This window comes from Rattus rattus, chromosome 4 (genome assembly GCF_011064425.1).
Source record: "Rattus rattus isolate New Zealand chromosome 4, Rrattus_CSIRO_v1, whole genome shotgun sequence".
NCBI lineage: Eukaryota > Metazoa > Chordata > Mammalia > Rodentia > Muridae > Rattus > Rattus rattus.
The window spans coordinates 137,062,679-137,083,447 of record NC_046157.1 but is presented as its reverse complement, the minus strand read 5'-3'; the positions used below and the strand labels follow the sequence as shown (position 1 = coordinate 137,083,447).

At 43.2% G+C, this 20,769-nt stretch overlaps 1 protein-coding gene across 13 annotated transcripts in view; it reads left to right on the top strand.

The window, feature by feature from the left end:
- Ino80d (INO80 complex subunit D) overlaps window positions 1-20,769 on the top strand; it is a 57,491-nt gene that overhangs the window by 16,951 nt on the left and 19,771 nt on the right. For 9 of the 13 annotated variants that reach the window (XM_032901201.1, XM_032901199.1, XM_032901200.1 and 6 more), the window contains 4 exons: window positions 1,736-1,827; window positions 1,933-2,179; window positions 9,423-10,153; window positions 15,912-16,020. In XM_032901201.1, coding sequence (XP_032757092.1) covers window positions 1,962-2,179; window positions 9,423-10,153; window positions 15,912-16,020 — 1,058 coding nt within the window. In that variant the 5' untranslated portion in view covers window positions 1,736-1,827; window positions 1,933-1,961. The remainder of the gene's footprint in view (window positions 1-1,735; window positions 1,828-1,932; window positions 2,180-9,422; window positions 10,154-15,911; window positions 16,021-20,769) is intronic. The other 4 variants (XM_032901211.1, XM_032901209.1, XM_032901210.1 and 1 more) reach the window with 1 other exon arrangement.

The following is a 20,769-nucleotide window of genomic DNA, read 5'->3' as shown; positions in this document are numbered from 1 at the left end:
TTGTGATTGAACTGAGATTGCCAGGCTTGGTGGCAGACTTTGATCAGAGTCAACTTCCCAGCCCAGAAATAACATCTTTTAAAAAACAGATTTTGTTCTGTTTTATGTGCACATATGTGTATGTATGTGTATATTTTAATTTTTCTTTTAGGCATGTGTGGTATGTGTGTGTGTGTGTGTGTGTGTGTGTGTGTGTGTGTGTGTGTGTGTGTGTGAATTCATGCATGCCTCAGTGTACAAGCCTAAGGCTGATGTCAGGAGCCTTCCTCAGTTGATCTCCCCTTATATATCAAGGCAGGGTCTTAGGTACACTGCTAGTCTCACTAGCCAGTTTTCCTAGGGATCCCCCTGTCTGCCATTCAGGCATAGGGATTACGGTGGGTCGTCACATTCACCTGGTATTTTATTTTATGAGTTCTGACAGCTGAACTTTTGTCCTCATGTTTCTATAGCAAGTGCCAATGAGCCAAATCCCCAGCCCGTTTTTTCTTTTTTTTTTTTGTTTTGTTTTTTTATTTTTGTTTTAACTAATACTTATGTAGTCTATGCTGGCCTGGAACTCCTACTCTTCTGGCCTCTACTTCACAAGAACTGGCATTTTACAGATGAATACCATCATATCTGATTTATTTATTTTATCATTGTTTATGTGAGTGATGTGTGTGGGCATGTGTGCTACAGTGTGTACATGGAGGTCCGAACAACAGGAAGGAGTCAGTGCATCCCCGCCACACTTGCTTGTGTGGGTCCCAAGGACAGAGCGGAGGTAACCAGGCTTGCACTGTGGTGCTTTGCCCACCAAGGCCGTCTCACCACGGCCTGCTCTCTCTTCCTCCTCCTTTTCCTTTATTTTTACTGCATTTATTTATTTTGTGTGTGTGCTTGTGTATACATATATACCATGGGTGCCTTTACCTGAAACTAACTTGTTTCTTTATAAATATGCTCTTCCTGTGCACCCCTGGATGACATGGCTAGAAATCTATGTAGAACAGGCTGGCCTTGAATTAGACATAACCCTCCTGCTTCGTTCGTCTTTCCAAATGCTGGGATTATAGGTGTGTGATACCATAACCAACTCTGTTTTGTATTTCATACAAACATTTTTTTTTTTTAACAAATTGCTAAATATTTTGTCAATGAGACAAAAAAATGTAGTGCTTTGTAAGAAGCTATTTTTGAAAATTTGTATTTGTTTGTTTTATGTGTATGGGTATTTTGACTGCATGTGTGCCTGTACACCACATGGGTGCCTAGTGCCCTCGGAGGCCTTGGGACTGTAGTTACAGATCATTGTACGTTCTGGGGATTGAACCCACATTCTCTGGGAAAACGGCCAGTGTTCTTAACTGCTGAGCCAACTATTCAGCTCCTACTCTTTCCCCCCTCACTTTGAGACTGAGTCTTACTTAGTGCAGGCTAGCTCAAACTTCCCAAGTGCTGGGGTTATAGGCATAGACCTTGTGGAAATAACTTGATAGAAGAGGCTGTAGCTTTGAGCCACTCTGAGCTAGTTACAGAGTGAATGTGATTTGGTCCAATTTTGGAGAGTGAGATAACACATTTTGTAATTTCCCCTTTTCCTGTTGGAACTTATCCTTGGAGTATTAGATTCGAGTCAGTCTATGATACTAGGAAGGGTGACATTAGGAAGGGTGACATGGAGATAACTTTATGTTCTGGTTGAGCTGGTTTTGTTTATGTCTGTGTTAATGAGGCCTTTGATATTTTGTAGACAATCTGCTTCTTCTTGATTGAGCAGCATTCCAAACTGTGGTACCCCTGGGCTCTCTTCACATTGCTGTGGTGCAGAAGATTTAAAATCAGGTATGGCTGAGAGGCCACAAGCCCCTCAGTGAAATTCTCCATTGAGTCTACCGCACACTCTGATTTGTTTATCATCTGGGTTTCTTTTTTGTGGTGGCCTTTTAGCTGATGTTCACAAGGAATAGAGTCACGTGATGTATGAAGGGAAACATATACACTTCTCTGAGGTTGACAATAAGCCCTTGTGCTCATATAGCCCCAAACTGTGCAAGCAGCGGCGACTCAACGGCTACGCTTTCTGTATCAGACACGTTCTGGAAGACAAGACTGCCCCCTTCAAGCAATGTGAATATGTGGCCAAGTATAACAGCCAGCGCTGCACCAACCCCATTCCCAAGTCAGAGGATCGCAGGTAAGAGCTGCATCAGATCATACCATTCCTTGTCCGTTCTCTCCCTTTTCTCTCTCTGATACTGTTTCTTTTCAGTGGGTTAAATTTTAGTGTTAAATCCTGGGGCTGTTCCAAAAAACCTTGGAGTATTTCTGGGCTTAAGAAAGCAGTTTCTTTTAAGTAAAACAGGATGTTTAGGGGGCATTTTAAAGTATGTTTAAAGTATTTTCTTCTTTTATTGATTACATACACGTTTAGACTTTTTTGTTTATATTTTGAGACAGGGTTTCTCTGTGTAGTCCTGGCTGTCCTGGAACTCAATCTGTAGACCAGGCTGGCCTCAGACTCACAGAGATCCATCTGCTTCTGTCTGTCTTTTAGACATTTTAAAGCAATTTTTATTCCGGAAAATTGATGGTGACCCTTGCAGTGTTGGTCTGTTGGTGTGAGGCCACCAAAGGGGCTGCTGGCCTCTGCCTGCTGGCTGGTACAGCATAGGAACTAGCTAAGGGCTACCATCAGCATTAATTTAGATTTTGGGGGGAAAATGCCTGTATGAAAGGTAATAAAAGATGTATTTGTTGGAAAAGAATTTAAAATACTGAAACTGTTCATTAGATTTGCTCCATGACACATGTGTAAGCCATGTTTGGCATTGTTTTCTTATGTGACCTTTTATGGTTAAAAAGAATCCCATTTACATTATGTTTATGAAACTGTATTTTCACTTTTTAAAAAAGAACTTAATTATCCTCTTTATATTTTTCTTGCATTTTCATATTTAATTTAGCAAATTGTTTTTAGTGAGAAAAAAGCTAATCCTTTCTAGTTTACAGGTCACCAAATAATGTCACAGACTGTCTGTCAGGGAGCAGAGGTGCTGCAGAGCTTAGATGTCACTTGGTCAGTGCGAAGAGGGAGCTCATTCGTGAGCTGGCTCTGTCCACACAGCAAACATTCCCCACAGGTGGTCGCTCACACTAAAGGGGAGCACTTGGTGCCTTACCAAAGCGCTCCACAGTTGCAGGTGTGTGCGGCTCCCTCCTGGATGGGGGTGCATTACAGAACCACTCTAGCATTATTAAAAATTCTCTGAGACAGCACTGCCCTGAACATTCTGCCTCAGGCCTGAGAGACTCTTTGCTCTCCTCTTGGTATACCTCTCCTGTTCTTCATATGCTGTCTGTCTGCATCCCTTGACCAAGGGAGATGTACCACAGGTGGCCATATACAGTATGTGGGAATTTCTAGTGCAGATACTGACCACAGAGTTAAGCCTAGGATTCAAGACTTTAAAAAGCAGTCTGCAACCTGAGTGGAGGAGTGTCCAGCTCACCAGACTTTGATGAGCCAGGCCTGAGCCAACTGTGGAAATGGGGCAGGTTCTAGGACAGCTGTGGTCTCTGCCGGAGCAGGGTGTGTCAAGGCGTTCGTCTGAGAAAGAGCAATTATGGGCATCACACCTTCCATTAAAGATCTTAGGCTTCTTTGCTTTGTGTCTTAGCAAATGAACTCTTTTCCACCTCAGTGGAAGTCAGACTCAAATCTTTTTCTTCTCCTTGTCCATTCCCCTGCAGTGGCAATGGAGAACTCCTCAGGGTGCAAGTCGAGGTAGAGCAGGGTAAAAGGTTTGGCTTTGGGATACCTTTCCTGGGGTCATTACTACAGAATAATGAAAATCTGGCGCAGGTGGTGGTGCTGGAGTCACCCTGAAAGGAAGCAAGAGACCCACTTTGAGTTACAGGAATACCCTGGAGGTCAGAATAGGCAGGGCATCAGCCACAATGTCCAGAAGCAGCCAGGCTTCACTTAGAGTCAGGCTGGCTCCTTAGGAGAGCGCTCCAGTTACAGAAAGTAAGGCTGGAAGGGCGTGGACAACCTGGGACTTTATAAGCTGCACTGCGGCGTTGCCCTTTGTGGCTGCGGGTGCTTAATGATCGCCCTGCCTGGCTCCGGGACTGCAGCTAGACTCTGCCCACCCCTCGTCGCTAGCTGTAGTTTTACTTTAAGGGCAGACTTTTGTCACTAGAATATTTGAATTTATACTTTAAAAACATTGTGCTATTTTTTTTCTTTTCTTTACATTGTGCTATTTTCAAATTTATATTCCATTCATTATTTAGTTGCTGCTGCTTCTTCTCCTTCTCCTTCTCCTTCTCCTTCTTCCTCTTCCTCCTCTTCTTCCTCCTCCTCTTCCTCCTCTTCCTCTTCTTCCTCCTCCTCCTCCTTTTCTTCCTCCTCCTCCTCTTCTTCTTCTTTTGTTTTTTTGGTTTTTTTGGAGACAGTGTTCCTGAGTAGCCCTGGCTGTCCTGGAACTCACTCTGTAGAGAAGGCTGACCTCAAAACAAAGATTCTCCTGTCTCTGCCTCCCGCCCTAGCACTGGAGTTAAAGGTGTACACTACCACCTGGCTCATTGTGCTATTTTTTAAGAAATGAGTTGTACTTGGTTATCTTTTATGTTTGTAGGAAAAATACTTTCGTATATAGTTTCTTCATACTTCTTTTCATTCTCTAGATCAGTGGGTTTTTTTTTTTTTTAAAGATTTATTTATTTATTTATGTGTATACAGTGTTCTGCCTGCACGTATGCCTGCAAGGCAGAAGAGGGCACCGATCTCATTACAGGTGGTTGTGAGCTACCAGGCGGTTGCTGAGAATTGAATTCAGAACCTTTGGAAGAGCAGTCAGTGCTCTTAACCTCTGAGCTATCACCCCAGCCCACAATGGCCATTCTTGAACACAGCTTTAGACACTATGTAAGGGTAGGAAATTGGAACTGTTTTAACACACACCCTCCTTCTGCATGTTTGTCCACATTCTTTAAAGTAAGCATATGTCAACCTGCATAAACTGGCCAGAAAAGAATGGTGCATTCTTTATGTTGAGTATTTTTCAGTTTTAGTGTGAAATGAATGATTTCTGTCGGTAGAGAGCCTACCAAAATGAGCACACAGACAGGGGATTTGGGGTTTTTCTTGTAGATTTCTGGTGAGCACATGTGGCTCCGATTACCATGCCTAGAGGAGTGGAGCACGGAAGAAAACGTTAACCTCAGGTGTGCAGGGGACCTGTGCATCGACACTCAGCGAGCGCTTGGCTCTTGGGACTGAGGGGTAATCCCTACCTCTGCCTGTGACGGGGCTGCTTCGCTTGGTCACTTGGCTGCATTGCTGCAGGGCCCTCACTTGGGTTTTCACACATGGCACCCCTGGGCCGCCTTTCTCCTGAGCCACAGCAGCTGCCGTCCTAAGATCTGAGGAGTTTCTGAAGCACCTGTTTCACCTGTCTGACTCTTTTCTTTTTTGAAGAACAAGAAAAGAAGGGAAAGGGGTTTTGCATCTCTATATTGAGAGAAGTACTAAGTATACATTCTATTTCAAAACTATCCCATGACTGTGTAACTGCAAAAGACTTTTGCTGTTTGTTGTTGAAATATTTAATCATGACCTGGGGTTTCTACACCACCTTACACCATTTAGTTCCCAGATATAAAAACACACATGGCCTTTTATATTTACAATAAGCCTTAAAATGGTACAAAAGCTGGGCAGCTGCCTACCCTCCATGCTGTTAGAATCTACTTCCCTATCTGTAACCCCGAGTTATTACTGTGTTTCATCTGGGCTGCTCTTAACTCCAATTGGCCTCAGGGCCACGTTTTTCTTTATTCCTTTCTCCCTCTGCTTTCTTCCCCTCATGGGTCCTCGCCAACCCCAAGCTCCCAAAACCCAACCCCCCCGCCTATGTCTGTTCTACCCAGCAGTTGGCATCTTTATTTACCAATCAGAAATAACTTGGGAGCACGGTCACTTAGCATTTTACGTGTGGACTCTCTCATCTATGGGGCAACCATTAAAATACAAGTAGCATCAGGCCAATCCACTAAAGTTGGTAGTGCTATTTGCAAATAAGTTAAATTAGAATTAGAAAGAGGTTAATATTCATGTTGTTTCAAGAAATCCAGGTTGAATTCATGTAATAATATGTTTAAATTTCTATATAAATGTTACTAGCTAAATCATAATTATTTTGAAAAGTTAATCATTTGAAAATAAGAATTCATTTTTGTTAATACAATTACTCTTTGAACACTGAAGAATTTGAGGTGATCTTATTTACTATCCTACAAAACAACAAGCTTTAGTTGACAGAGTTGGCTAGGTGTGTTAACTCATTCCAACAGTCCCAGTCCTCAGGAAGGTGAAACAGCATAGGCTATGCACAGCCTTCGCTTACTCTAGCCACTGGGTGAGCACTATCCCAGCTGCAACCTGCTTGCTTAAAATCCCTCTCTCTAGAGGCTGTTGACATGGCTCTGCTTAGTGAAGGCGCTGAGGACCTGGGGTCAGTCCCTGGGAAATCACATGGTGGAAGGAAAAAAACAACTACACACACACACACACACACACACACACACACACACACACACACACACACAGGACCATACAGCAAGCTGACAATAAGCACTTGAGCTGCTTTTCTTTTCTTTCTTTCTTTTTTTTTTAAAGGCTTATTTATTTATGTGAGTACATGAGTACACTGTTGCTGTCTTCATGCACACCAGAAGAGGGCATCAGATCCCATCCCAGATGGTTGCGAGTCACCATGTGGTTGCTGGGAATTGAACTCAGGACCTCTGGAAGAGCAGTCGGTGCTCTTAACCACTGAGCTATCTCTCCAGCCTCAAGCTGCTTTTCTTAGAAAGGGGAAATTCTTCCTAATTGAACTAGAACATTTTCTTAGTTCTGCATGGCATTTAACATAAATATATAAGTAAGAATTTGTCACTTTGTCTGAGGGAATGATTAATTGATTAGGAATTTGTGAGCTGCCTAGCATTAGTGTTGGGAATCCAAACTCTGGTCTTCATGATTGAGTAGCAAGCATTCTTCACCACCAAGCCATCTCTCTAACCTTGACTTCTAACTTAGAATACACAATTCTACCTTACTGTTCTTCGGTGAGAAACTAATCTTTTCATCAAATGCTGAAAACCATTTGTTTTGTTGTTTTTCGATGTTGGATACTGAACCCAGACCTTTGCTCTACCAGTGAGCCACCCACCTCCTAGCCCTTTCTTTTTTTTTTTTCGAAGCTGGGGACCAACCCAGGGGCCTTGTGCTTGCTAGGCAAGCGCTCTACCACTGAGCTAAATCCCCAACCCCCCTCCTAGCCCCCCTTTTTTTTTTTTGAGTTAAAACCATCCCTGTGTAACCTAGGCTGGCCTCAAACTTGTTATCCTCCTGCCTTGGTATTCTGAGTAACTGGAATTATGTGTGTGCCACTGTATGTGACTACTATGTTTTCCTCTTGGATTATTGTGTTTTGATCCTATGTTTCAAGTAGCCCAGATTGGGCTTGAACTCCCTGTATAGAGGAAGGTGACTGAATTCCTGATCCTCTTGCCTTTACCCTCCAAGTGCTGGGGTTCAAGGTAGCCACTGTATGTGACTACTATGTTTTCCTCTTGGATTATTGTGTTTTGATCCTATGTTTCAAGTAGCCCAGATTGGGCTTGAACTCCCTGTATAGAGGAAGGTGACTGAATTCCTGATCCTCTTGCCTTTACCCTCCAAGTGCTGGGGTTCAAGGTTGATGCACATACCTAATACTGCTGCTGCTGCTTCTCCCCCTCCCTGTCCTCCTCCTCCTTCCTTCCTTCCTTTCTTCTCCTTCTCTTCTTAGTTATTAGTTTTTCCTTACTGCCCTCAGCTTAAGATTCTCTTTTGTTTAAGGTGAATGGGGGGTCTAGCTCAGAATTGCCAGGTCTGCTCATTTTTGTGGAGAGATGGTGTTTGCCGCAGTAATTGGTTCTGTCTTCAGATAGCTTTGGGGACCCTGACAGATGGGTGTATCTCCCTTGGAACTTCATAGTGCACATTATTATACATAATGCTTTGAGAAGTTTTTCAGCAGAAACAAGCAACAACAAAATCATTATGTAATTTTGGTTAAGCCGTAATTTTCCAAATTGACATAAGCGTGGAATACTGTTTTGATGGCATACTTATTAGTGTGCTGTGGGAACTCTGAAGAATACGAATTGAGAATATTCTGTTTCACAGACCTGACAGGTTTTCAGAATAGTTAGTTGTCATAACAGGTACTTATTTTCTCAGTATGTATTGTAGCCTTCATAGTGTTTAAGTTACAGCGATAGTCTGCCTGTTATTGAAGATTAACGAGGGTCATCATGAGCTGTGATTTTAGTTCCTATCTCAGTTTGGTCACTTTTCCCTTGGAAAGTAGTTTTGGACAAATTAACTTTTATAAATGTAGCGTATTTATCTGAATGAAGGTCATTATTTCAGTGCCTACTTCGGCTTAGTGCTGGAGGAGACAGTGTTTGTTCTTCTCTGCCTATCTAGAAGCTCATTCCACTAATCATGCTTAGTTCCCACCGTGTGTGTGTGTGTGTGTGTGTGTGTGTGTGTGTGTGTGTGTGTGTGTGTGTGTGTGTGTGTTATGTTATAAGCTCTTGGTGAATCTCCAGGAACTTAAGTGGGGTTGGAATATATAGCTTTCTTGCATAAGAGACTTGTAAGTAATCTTCAGACTTGGGATGAGTTAGTTTGCTGTGAATACAGAAGCTGTGTGAGACAGTGGTCAAGTTGCTGTCCAGGCCACTCTCCAGTGGACAGACCTGACTTTGTCTGGCAATATCTGTACTTGAGCAGCTCACTTATGTGTCTGAAAATTACATAGGCTTGAGTTAGGCATCGCTTGAACATGACAGTTAGTGCTTTCCATTTATTTTTTTGAGAGAGGGTCCTTCTGGGTAGCCCAGGCTAATCTTGAATTACGGTCCTCCTAAGTGTTGGCATTACAGGCTTGTGCTCCCATGCTTCCAGCTGGCTGCTACTTTTGTTTGTCTCTGTTTGTTTTCAAGGCAGGGTTTCTCTGAATAGCCTTGGCTACCTTGGAATTTGATCTGTAGACCAGGGCCTGCTCTGCTAGCTGTGAACTCAGAGATCCACCTGCCTCTGCCTCCCGAGTGGTGGATTAAAATCCTGTGCCACCACTACCTGGCTGGCTATAATTTTTTTGATGTGGTTTTTAAAGATAGAGTCTACAAGCTAGCTAGCTTTGAACGTCTGATCCTCCTGCTTCCACCTCTTAAATGCTCAGATTACAGACCTGTGCCACCTGGCCTTGGCCACTCATTTTTAGTGTATTTGTGGTCACATTTTGCAGTGTGTACTTTTTTGTTCTGATTTACGTATGTGCGAAGAGCATCTTTCATGTTAGTGTGCGTTTTTGCAGGTACTGCAACAGCCACTTGCAGGTACTCGGCTTTATCCCGAAAAAAGAGAGGAAGAAAAAGAATGACCCGGTAGAGGAGGTGAAGGTCAGGCACCAGATGGATGCCATGGCGTTTAGCCTGACGGTACCTACCCTGGCCTTGAAGATGCCCAATGGACTGGATAGCATGTCCCTCTCTCCACCTGGGGCAAGGGTTCCTCTCCACTACCTGGAAACTGAGTTGGAAGACCCCTTTGCTTTCAACGAGGAAGACGATGACCTAAAGAAAGGGGTGACTGTGAGAAAAAAGCTGCAGAGCAAGTTGGCTCAGAACCGGCAACGCCAGAGAGAGACAGAGATTTTAAAAGTTCGGCAAGAGCACTTTAGCACCCCTCCCACACCTCCACAGCAGCATGCCCACCTGTCACCTCTACCTACTTCTTTAAAACCTCCAGCGCCACCACAGGGCTCAGTCTGCAAGTCACCTCAGCCTCAGAGCACCAGCCTACCAATGCAGGGAGTGGCCCCCACCACACACTCTATAGCACAAACAAGGCAGGCCTCTCACAAGAGGCCTCTGCCCCTCCTTCCCTCCAGTCGAGCTCCCGTCTCAGACACCCCCAGGACTGACCGAATCCTCATGAAAGCCACCGCCTTCTCTCCACACTTCTCTTGTATAAGCCGACTGCAGAGACTGGTGAAACTGTGTACCCAAAAGCATCAGCTGGACGCGGATCTGTTTCCTCACTTAGGTGAGCTGGCCTCTCTTCCTGAAACTGCTGCCAGGAAATGTGTCTGTCACAGCTACTGTATAGTTCAGCAGGGAGCATGTGTTCAGATAGTTGGATGAGTAGATACAGCTCTGAATTGACCATTTATAATTTTGTTACAGCTTTCGAAAATTAAATTCTTGAAATTTTAAGTTGTTTTTGACAGTTTCATGTCAAAATACACGAATGTATTTTCATTATATTTAATCTCCCCATTGCCTTTTCTTGTCTCCCTCTTCCAGTGAACCCTTTTCTTACAAGTTCCTTTTCTACTTTGTATTGTTTATATTTTTGTTTTGTTGCTGATAAGTTTAATTAGCTTCGCTTCCTGAGCATGTAGACAAACAGTCATAGCTTTCATTAATGGTTATAGCAGTATATAAAAGGATGGTTGTGTTTGCAGCCTCTGTGCATTCGTTGAAGTTCTGAGTGTCTTAGAGAGGGCCCTGATATGTTGCATAGGCTAGCCGATTCTCAGCTCAGGGCATGCCCGTTCCTCAGCCTCAGTATATTTTGTTATACTATGTGGGCCAGAGACTGTTTCATTGTCTCAGTGTGGCAGCATCATTACTATCTGCTAATGGGTTTTCTTTCATACTTGGTGAAAAAGCCAAGCACAGTGCCATATGACTATTATCCCATCACTTGGGAGGCAGAGGCAGGAAGGTTGTTCTAAGTTTGAGCCACCCTGATCTACATAGTGAGTTCCAGGACAGTCAGGGTTTTGTAGTGAAACCCTAAAAACTCCATTAAGAAAGTCTCATGCTGTTCATGTTCAGGACTCAAAAATAAGAAAATATAAACAAAACTTATTATTTTATTTTTTAATTTAATATATTATTTGTGTATGTTGTTTCCCCCATTTCATCATGGGATCTGGGGATTAAATTCAAGTCAGGTTTTATGATAAATGCTTTTACCATTAAGTCAGAGAAAAGTTCTGAATTTTTTTGTCTGGTTGTTTTTGGTGTTTTTGGTTTGTATTTTGATTTGTTTTATTCTGTTGTTTTTGAGAGAGGGCTTTTCTGTGTAAACCCTGGCTGTGCTGGCACTTGCTCCATAGACCAGGCTAGCCCCGAACTCAGAGATTCTCCCACCTCTGTCTTCTGAGTACTGTGATTAAAGGTGCTCTACCACCGCCTGCTGCTAGAACACACACACACACACACGCACACACACACACACATACACACACACACGCACACACACACGCACACACACACACGCACACACACACATACACACACACACACACACACATACACACACACGCACACACACACATACATACACACACACACATGAGATTTATTTTATTTATTTACATTATTATAGAAGTGTTCTGAAGACTGAATAAGATCTGACTGGGTTGTGGTTAACATAACTGGTGGTAAAAAAAGTCCAGAGGAATTATGTTATTCCATTCTGTAAAGCTACGTAAAGAAGAGGACCTAAGCAGGAGCATCGGTGCACTCGCTCTTTGGTTATGAACATGGGTAGATGTTTGCCTGGTTGGTGTAAGTACCGGTGAAGTACATATCTTACCAGGCTTGCCTACTCACGGAGAATGGGAGGGGCAGGGGGTGTACTTACTATAAATAGAGTAGTGGGCTTTCTTTTATAGCTCTAAATTATTTCACCTGTTATTAAATTATCTGAGTAAAAGTTCTGGATTAAAGTAAGCAAAAATAATAAAATAATCCCAAAACTATTAAATGCCCATTTGTTATGACCTTGGTAAACTCTTTAAAGTAAGTTAAATTAAGTTCCAGTTATACATACGTACTCACAACCTAGTTTACATTACTTTAAACTATTGTAGACGCATAGCTGTACGGCAGAGTAATTTCTGTCACATCTTTAATTTTTCCTTAACTATATAACAAACAGACGTCATGAATCATGCGGAGGAAAGGGGATCAGATCAGACGTATGGTGTGCACATGAAGATCAGAGGGCAGCACAGTGGACTCAGTTAGTTCTCGCCCATCCACACGAGTCCAGAAACTGAACTTGGTCATCACGCTTGTGCAAAAAATGTCTTGAACCTCTGAGCCATCTCAGCTGCCTTTTTCCTTTTCTTTGTGTAGGAAATGTATGTATGCGGTAACCATGGGCTTTCCCACCCATATCCCAGTTCCTGAAATAACTACTCTGAGACTTAATTATATGAATAAACACCCAGGCCATGAGCTTGGGCTTGCTCCCTGACGGCTTGTGACTTGATTAACCCATTTATTCTATTCTGTGAGTGCTACATGACTGGTTACCTCTTCTCAGTTTCATGCTTCTGTGTCCCCTGAGTTTGGGGGTGAATCTCTTTTGTCCTAACTATCCCAGAGTTCCTCTCTCCCTACCAGAACTGCCACCTCCTATTTCCTGCCTCAGCTCATTTGCCAATAATTTTTTTATTGACAGGTGATGCTTCTGTTCAGTACAGAAGAAATTCTCTCTACATGTATGTATATACATGTATATGCAAATGCACTTGATTGTAGAAGCCAGGCCTATATTGGATGTCTGCTAGCATTCACATATACACACATCAGTGGAAATAATTAAAAGAAAGAAAACATGATATTGAGGGGTGTGGACAGTGGGCATAGCTCACTTGGTGGTGCTTGCTTGGTAGTGAGACCCATGCATGGGTTTGATCCCCAGTACTGCATAAACCTGGTGTAGAGTTGCTGTTGTAAAATTATAAAAAATAAAAAGCTGTCTTTTATCTACTCTAGGTCCGGCCCCACAGTGCCCCAAGATATCTGCTAGACATCTTAATTCTCAGTCAGCAAAGCCTCTCACCCACTCTGCTCCATCCCATATCACACTGCTGAAGGCCTCTCTCTGAGCCTGGCAGCAATCTCTCTACCTGTCTAGTTCCCAAGGCAGGTTTCCATGCCAGAAACACACATCTTAAATCGCTACATGAAAGAACACACAACACAATAACCTCTGATCCAATTGACAAGATATAATTGCTCACCTAAACGTACAAAGCCCTGTACACACCCATCCCTTAAGAACATTCATAACAGCCTGTAAAGGTACAGCGTGGAATCTTAACATCACCTTCCATGTTGTCCCCAGCTACTCTCTCCCAGTCTCCTCCTCTCTTCTGTTCCTGTCTCCTCCCCTTCCCTCAAACTTTCCTCCCGCCCCTCCTTCCTTCTCGTCCAATGACAGGCCTCATTCTATCTTGTACCTGCGTCACCTGTGACATCATCCCACATAGGGAAAATGCCTGTCTGTAATCCCAGTACTTGGGAAATGGAGGCAGGAGGACAGAGTTCATCTTTCATACACAGTGAGTTCATGGCCTCCTAGGCTACATGAGAGTTTGCCTTGAAACGAAAATAATCTAAGCTAAGATAAACTCAGTGAAACAAAAGCAGTTTATTCATGTTGCGCCTAGAGCCATCATCAGCCTTTCTTCACAGAGGAGCTTCGTGAACATGTCCCGTGTAGTCATTCAGTATGCTAGACAGTACGCAGGGCTGAGATGTAATAAGGCAAATCATTTTAAAGTAAAACTCTCTGTAGCCCTGTGAAGTATAACAAAGTGGCAGCCACCACCGTCACGCCCACATCACTGCTGTCAGCCATCCACTGGCCTATGTGCAAGCAGTACCTTATCCATATTTCAAAGTAATGTTGACATGCAGAACTCAAAGTTTTAGGAACTCTGGGATTTACTAACAATATTTAGCAATATAGCTGAATGTTTGTTTGTATGTTTGTTTTTTAAAAAAGATTTATTTATTTTATGTACATGAGTACACTATTAGCTGTCTTCTGACACACCAGAAGAGGGCATCAGATCCTATTACAGATGGTTGTGAGCCACCATGTGGTTGCTGGGAATTGAACTCAGGACATCTGGCAGTACAGCCAGTGCTCTTAACTGCTGAGCCATCTCTCCAGCTCTTATTTATATGTTTTATGAAGCAATATTTATCTGGCATGTATTTTCTGATAGCTAGAGCTGTTTACACATCATTTGTAAAGCCTTCCCTCCCCTTTCCATGTTTCAAATATCTGTAAGACTTTTTTTTCTTTTTATTTAATTACTTGTTTTTTTTTTTATTTATTTATTTATTTATTTATTTGTGTGTGTGTGTGTGTGTGTGTGTGTGTGTGTGTTCGTGTGTACCAGTGTAGTTTGGAGAGTTGTTTCTTTCCTTCCATGTGGGTTCAATCTGGAGATTGAACTCAAATGAGTCTTGACCAAAACCACCCTTACTTGTTAAGCTACCCTGCCCACTCCCTGATTGTTTGTTCTTGAATTCAGAGTGTTCTTCTCTTAGTCTTTTGAGTGCTATGCCTGAGTCATTTTTATCTTCATTTTTTGAACAGAGTAAAGTTTACCAAAAAAACATTTTAATGGTTTTTGTGTGTGTGTGTGTGTGTGTGTGTGTGTGTGTTTGTGTGTGTGTGTGTGTGTGTGTGTGTGTGTGTGTGTGTGTGTGTGTGTGTGTTTAAATCCAAGCATATTAGAGAACCAAGGCTCTTTGGAGAAAACAGACACTGTAGTGCTCTCTGGGCACTCTTTGTAGTCCACATTCAAGTTAGTGAGAGCACATTAAGAAAAATCCATTCTGATTCACACTATGGCCAGTCCAGGGCTGGTCCTAAAGGTCTGCTTGGAGGACAGTTACATTTAAGCAAGAGAAACACATCCACATTTATACTGCTGACAGACTCCCATAGACACTCACTTTTTCTTGCCTGGCTACATAAGTTACTTTTTTCACTCCTCTCCTTTTTCTCCTGAGACAGGACCTCTCACTGTGTAGCCCTGGCTGGCCTGGAACTCAGTTGTAGATCAGGCTGGCCTCACACCTACAGAGATCCACTTACTTCTACCCCTGCCTCAGCCTCCTAAGTGCTGAGATAAAGGGCATGAGCCACAACGTCTGGCTTTTCTTATCCTTTTTTCTTTTTACTGGTGTTTATTTGTTTGCTTGTTTGTTTGTTGAGTCAGGGGCTCTTGAATCTCAGACTGGTCTTGAACTCTGTAACTGAGGGTGACATTGAATTTAAGATCCTCCCACCTCCGTCTTTCAAGCACTGGGATTACAAGCATGTGGCACTGTACTTGGGTTTAGGTCCTGTTGGGGATTATGCCTAGTGCTTTGTGTGTTCCAGCCAAGCACTCTCCAGGGAAGTTACAGCACCAGCTATGACTTGGATGTTTTGTTTTTAACATTGACTTTTTTTTAACTTAGTGTATGACGTTTTTAATATTTGAATGATTTTATTTTTTATGTATTGGGAGCTCAGTCTCTTTGCTCGTGTTGTTTCCAAATGATTAACAGAGTGCATTAAGAAGCCCATTCTTGAAGTAAGCACAACCTTACTGTTAAAATGGTGGGGTTTTAAAAGCTGTGAGTGTATATCAAATATAAGAATAGAAGTGAAGTTCATTTGGAGGCCATCAAGTACACTGTGCTATAGGCATTACTTATATATTTTAGACTGTTTTTGTCTGGATTTTATTGTTTTAAAATTTCATTACATTAATTTTTATTGATGGGGGGGGGTGCCACTGCACGCATGTGGAGGTCAGAGGACAACTGTGGAAGCTGGTGCTGTTCTACCATGTGGGCCCCTGGGCTTGAACTCAGGTGGTTAGGCCTGGCAGCGAGTGCCTTGTTATTGATGAGCCATCTTGCCAGTCTTTGTGTAAATGTTAAATACATTCAAGTTCTGTCTAAGCTGTCCTCTGCACTGTCTGCTGCAGGGCTGGACTGGTCTGAGGAGAGCGGAGAGGAGCTGGAGGATTCAGATCAGGCTTCACCATATCAGGTCGCATGGTCCGTCCGAGAAACCCTCAGACAGGAAAGACACACGTAAGCTGTCCTTTTTGGTTTTAATCTTGGATATGTAGCAATTTGCCTTTCTTCCTGTCTGTTCCAATGTTTTTTATTAAATTTTACTATGCTATAATTAAGTTTAGTTAGTCAAACTTAATTCAATTTGGGAATAAATGGATTATATTGTTTGAGCAAAGTTAACTTTGATGTTTCCTTGCTAAATATGTTTCTCTATCTTTCCCACTTGCCAATGTTTAATATAACAGAATCGAAAGGAATCTTGAGGGCTGGAGAGATGACTCAGTGGTTAAGAGCACTGACTGTTCTTCCAGAGGTCCTGAGTTCAATTCCCAGCAACCACATGGTGGCTCATGACCATCTGTAATGGGTTCCTATGCCCTCTTCTGGTGTGTCTGAAGACAGTGACAGTGTACTCACATACATGAGATCAATAAATCTGTAAAAAAAAAAAAAAAAAAAAAAAAGAAAGGACTCTTGGAGATCATCTTATAAAAGTGGAAAACATACCCAGAAAGCTAAGGCACTTGATCATGATTACTCTGAGGGTCAGCTCAAGCTCCGCCATGCTGGAACTTGATCATGGTCACTCTGAGGGTCTCCGTGAGTCCCGTCATGCTTCATATCCCACGCCTGTGATAACTAGAAATAGTGCTTTGTACTTCACTCGTCTTGTGCTAAGTGCTTCTGAAGGTATCTTCTTAGTTGAACTCAGCCTATCAAATGCTGGTTCAGTGTTCTTAGAGCCTTCATCAGTGTTTCCCCAGTGTGCTTTATAAAGGAGGTATTTGTCAGAAGTCTGTAGACAATGAGTGTGCATCTTCTTAGTAACAAATAGTGCAAAAATGAGTTTCTTTTATTGACTTCTTTAGCAATATAAAGAAAGAAGTTGGTGCCCTGAGAACAAATAGAGTGACCTCTTTGTTGGGGCTGGAAGATGATTGCTATAGACTGAGCTAATCCTTTCTTTAAAGACTTGGGGTCTACATAAATACCCAATGAAATAGAGAGCAGCTCATTTGACATCTGACACAGATCCATCCCTGGAAGTTCACAGCCTCCTAGGATGGACATAGAGTTTATCTTATGCCTCTTGAATTTGTGGTAGATTAGTACAACAGGACATGGAAAATGATTTTGTAGAGACTGATTATAAACCAAGACTACATGGAAGCAAATTATAGTTAAAAGCTTATTTGCGCATGGGACTTGAGCAGAGGGAATTAGTTGGGTTTTATTAATAGGCAATGTCAAGAAGTTGCAGTAGTACACGCATTGTTTCTGCTCTTGGGTTTGATCTCCACTGCACCGTTTCTGCCTCACTTAGCCCCGAGAGTTGTTAGGAACTGCAATTTTTATTCACTCAGGTTCCATTTCATGCTTCAGGATGGCTGCCTACTACTGCTATGCTCTTTGAGCACACAGTAGGGTTGTCATGCTTAGTTTTGTAGTTACAGAGCCATCAGGCACACATCATGTCCACTAACTTGACTTCAGAGGTTTCCGGTCAGTTCTCCAGATGGCGACTTAACCCGAGGGAGTGCTCTGCCGAGAACTTGAGAGATGAATGGCGGCAGATGGAAGCCATTTCTATTTAATTCCTGTGACAGCCTGAGTCTCAGTTTGGGGGTGGATTCTCTCAGTTGGAAGCAGTGTGCGTTCTGTCTCTGCCTTTGCTCTTACAGAATTGCCACAGTGACAGTGCCCTTTGTTGTTTGAGGCTCATGCCTGCCTCAGTTCTTTTCCTCTGTGGCGCATTCCACATGCCTGGCTGCCTTGATGGCCGCAAGACCCTGCTTTTCTAGTTTTTACTTCCCTTCTTTTAACAAATAATACATTACCTTACTGCTTGCCTGGCTTTAGTGTACTATGTGCATGCGTGTGTGTGTGTGTGTGTGTGTGTGTGTGTGTGTGTGTGTGTGTGTGTGTGTGTGTGTGTGTGTGTGTGTCTGTGTCTGTGTCTGTGTCTGTGTGTACATGCTCAGGCCTCCCGTGTGGAAGCCAGAGGAGAATATCAGGTGTCCTACTCTAGCTCTCTCTGCCTTATTCCTTTGAGATCAGGTTTCTCGATGAATCCGAGGCTAGTCTGGTTGTCACCAAGTTCTGGCAGTCCCCATTCCCACCTATTAGGGTTATCGGTGTGTGTACCATGCCCCAGTCCCTTTTTTAGATTCGTTTCTTTTATCGTATGAGTTTTGAGTCTGCCTCTACTACGTATATACCTGGTACCCAAGGAGATAAGAATGGGGCCTTGGATACCCTGGAACCGGAGCTATGAGTGGTTGAAAGCCACCCTGTGGGTCCTGGGAGTGAAAACCAGGTATGCTGTAAGAATAAAGCAGTTTTTAATTCCTGAGCCATCGCTTCCTCTCTTCACTCCCATCCTCTTACATGGGCTCTGGGCATCCATTCAGGCCCTCAAGCTTACCCACTGGTGTTCTGACTCACTGAGGCCTTGCTACCCTTTTCTTTCTTTCCTTCTTTTCTTCTTTTTCTTTCTTTTTTTTTTTTTTTTTTTTTTTTTTTGTTTTTGTTTTTGTTTGCTGAGACAAGTCTCTCTACATAGCCCTGGCTGTTCTGGAACTCACAATGTATACCAGGCTGGCCTCAAACTTAGAGATCCTCCTGAGTCAGCCTCCTGAGTAGCTGACTACTGGGATTAAAGGCCAGCACCATCATGTCTAGCTATTATTCATTTTCTTAAATACCTGTAAAGATTCTTCCTTATCTTTGAAATAAAGTTCAGCTTTCCTCCAGCTTCCTCACTGGGAACTGGCTCTCTCTACTCCGTGAGTGCTCGACTGCTGAGCTGTGTGCCAGCCCTTTTCTTTACTTAGTTTTGGGACAGGATCTTGCCACGTTGCTCAGGCTGGACCAGAATTGACTCTACAGGTCAAGATGGCCTTTAACTTGAGAGCCTCCTGTCTCAACCTCCAGAGTAGCTAGAAATACTGGCCGGTGCCACCAGCCCTGGCACTAAGCTCCTAGATTTGGCATTTAGACTCGGAGCTTCAGCTGTCCTCACTCCCTCCATTCTATACCCTTCTTAGCCCAGCTACTTACCATGTCACTTCCCGTCTCCATGGGGTGTCTGTCTGTGTGAGGTCTCCTCATGTCTGTCCTCAGTACGGGTGCTTTCTTCAAGGCTAGTGCTCCTGCTGTCTCCTTCACAGACCGAGCCTTTCATTCAGCAGTGGGCATCGGTGACACGTCCGTACCTCTGCCACAGCTTACAGTCGTCATACTCACCCATACCATGTTTATAGCACCCATCGGCCCTGCTAGAACTCTGCAGTGTAGACCTACAGTGAGCTCTGAGGAACAATTGAAACATAAGTTCATTCTTAGCACTCACCAGCAGATCTGCAGTAAGGCCTGGGGACTGACATTCTAAGACACTCCTAGATTTTCCCTCCCAAAGCACTCTGACTAGTAGCTTTGGCTAACCTGGAATTCACCATGTAGTGTACATGGAATTCATGTAGCAGTGAATTTGGGATTGCAAACTTATGCCATTTGTGCCACTGTACTTGGCTGGACACCCTACCCCCTAATCTTTGTTTTCTGTTTTGTTGGTTTGTTTATTTATTTATTTTTTTTCAACAAAGCCTCACCATGAGTGCCAGCCTAGCCCTGAATTCAAGGCACTCCTCCTGCCTCTATCTCCTGAATATGTCACCAAGCTGAGTTCTCAGATATCTTTTCTGCCTTGTGGTAGAGCTTTGAGCCTTTGGTCTCTGCTCCACTCACTGTGTTAGTTACTGGTTCTGGCCTCTTTTGCATTAATCCATCTGGGAGTGAATTTCTCTTGTGTAGATCTCATTGCAGACTCATTTCCACTTGCTTCTCCTGTGGTGGTTAGCATAATAGACACACAGTAGATGTTCAGTAAATGCAAAAATTGAGGTATGAGCCTTTAATTTGTGTATTTAAAGTAGGAACTATTCTGTAAAGGACATGTTTCTAGGAGATATTCTAAACAGACGTTTATAGAGTAGCTTGCTGTGGGCTGATATGGAGTAAAATGCCACCCTCTAACAAAACAAAATCATACTGAGCCACAGGAGACAGGCAGTGTTAACGCCCGTTTTCTGGGAGTTGCACTGTAGTGTTTCCTTATAATAGAAGATAAAGAAGGTCATGTGACATCAGTGTTCAGGTCATGTGCACTATTTGTAACAATAAAAATGAGGTCATATTTATCCTCTACAAAAGTTGACATTTTGTCCTTGGTGCTGGTAAGCAATACTGAGCAAGTACAATGCAGCATGGTTAGCTTAGAAGTACCCTCAGCATCCTTTCCAGCAAACACTTACACTGGGATCAGCAGTCAGTCACATTAGCATGGTAGGAAACTGTAACGCTGGCCTAGGAAGCAGTTTGGATGCCTCTGTAGCTACCATGGCAGGCCCATGGTCCTATGCCTATGTGCTCTAAGTGAGAGAAGATCCCATAAAGCAGAATGTAGAGTGTTTTAGCTCTTGGTAAGGGCTGTTGGAAGTGACTGCTGTGTTTCTGAGGTGACTGTTGTCAAGAAGAGACAATGTCCGCATCCTCAGGGAGCAAAGATAAAGAAATGCTTGTCCTTTCTGCCCTACTGGGTGCAGTAGAGCCTGTAGAAGGCCGGCCAGGATGAGCCCCACTGCCCCGCTGTTGCTGGAGTCTTGTGCTTATCTTCAGCGCTACTGGAATTTCTCCTGGTGTATTGTGTATTCTCATGCCACAGAAGTGTTGAGCATAACTAGTGTGTATCCACTAACCTCGTTT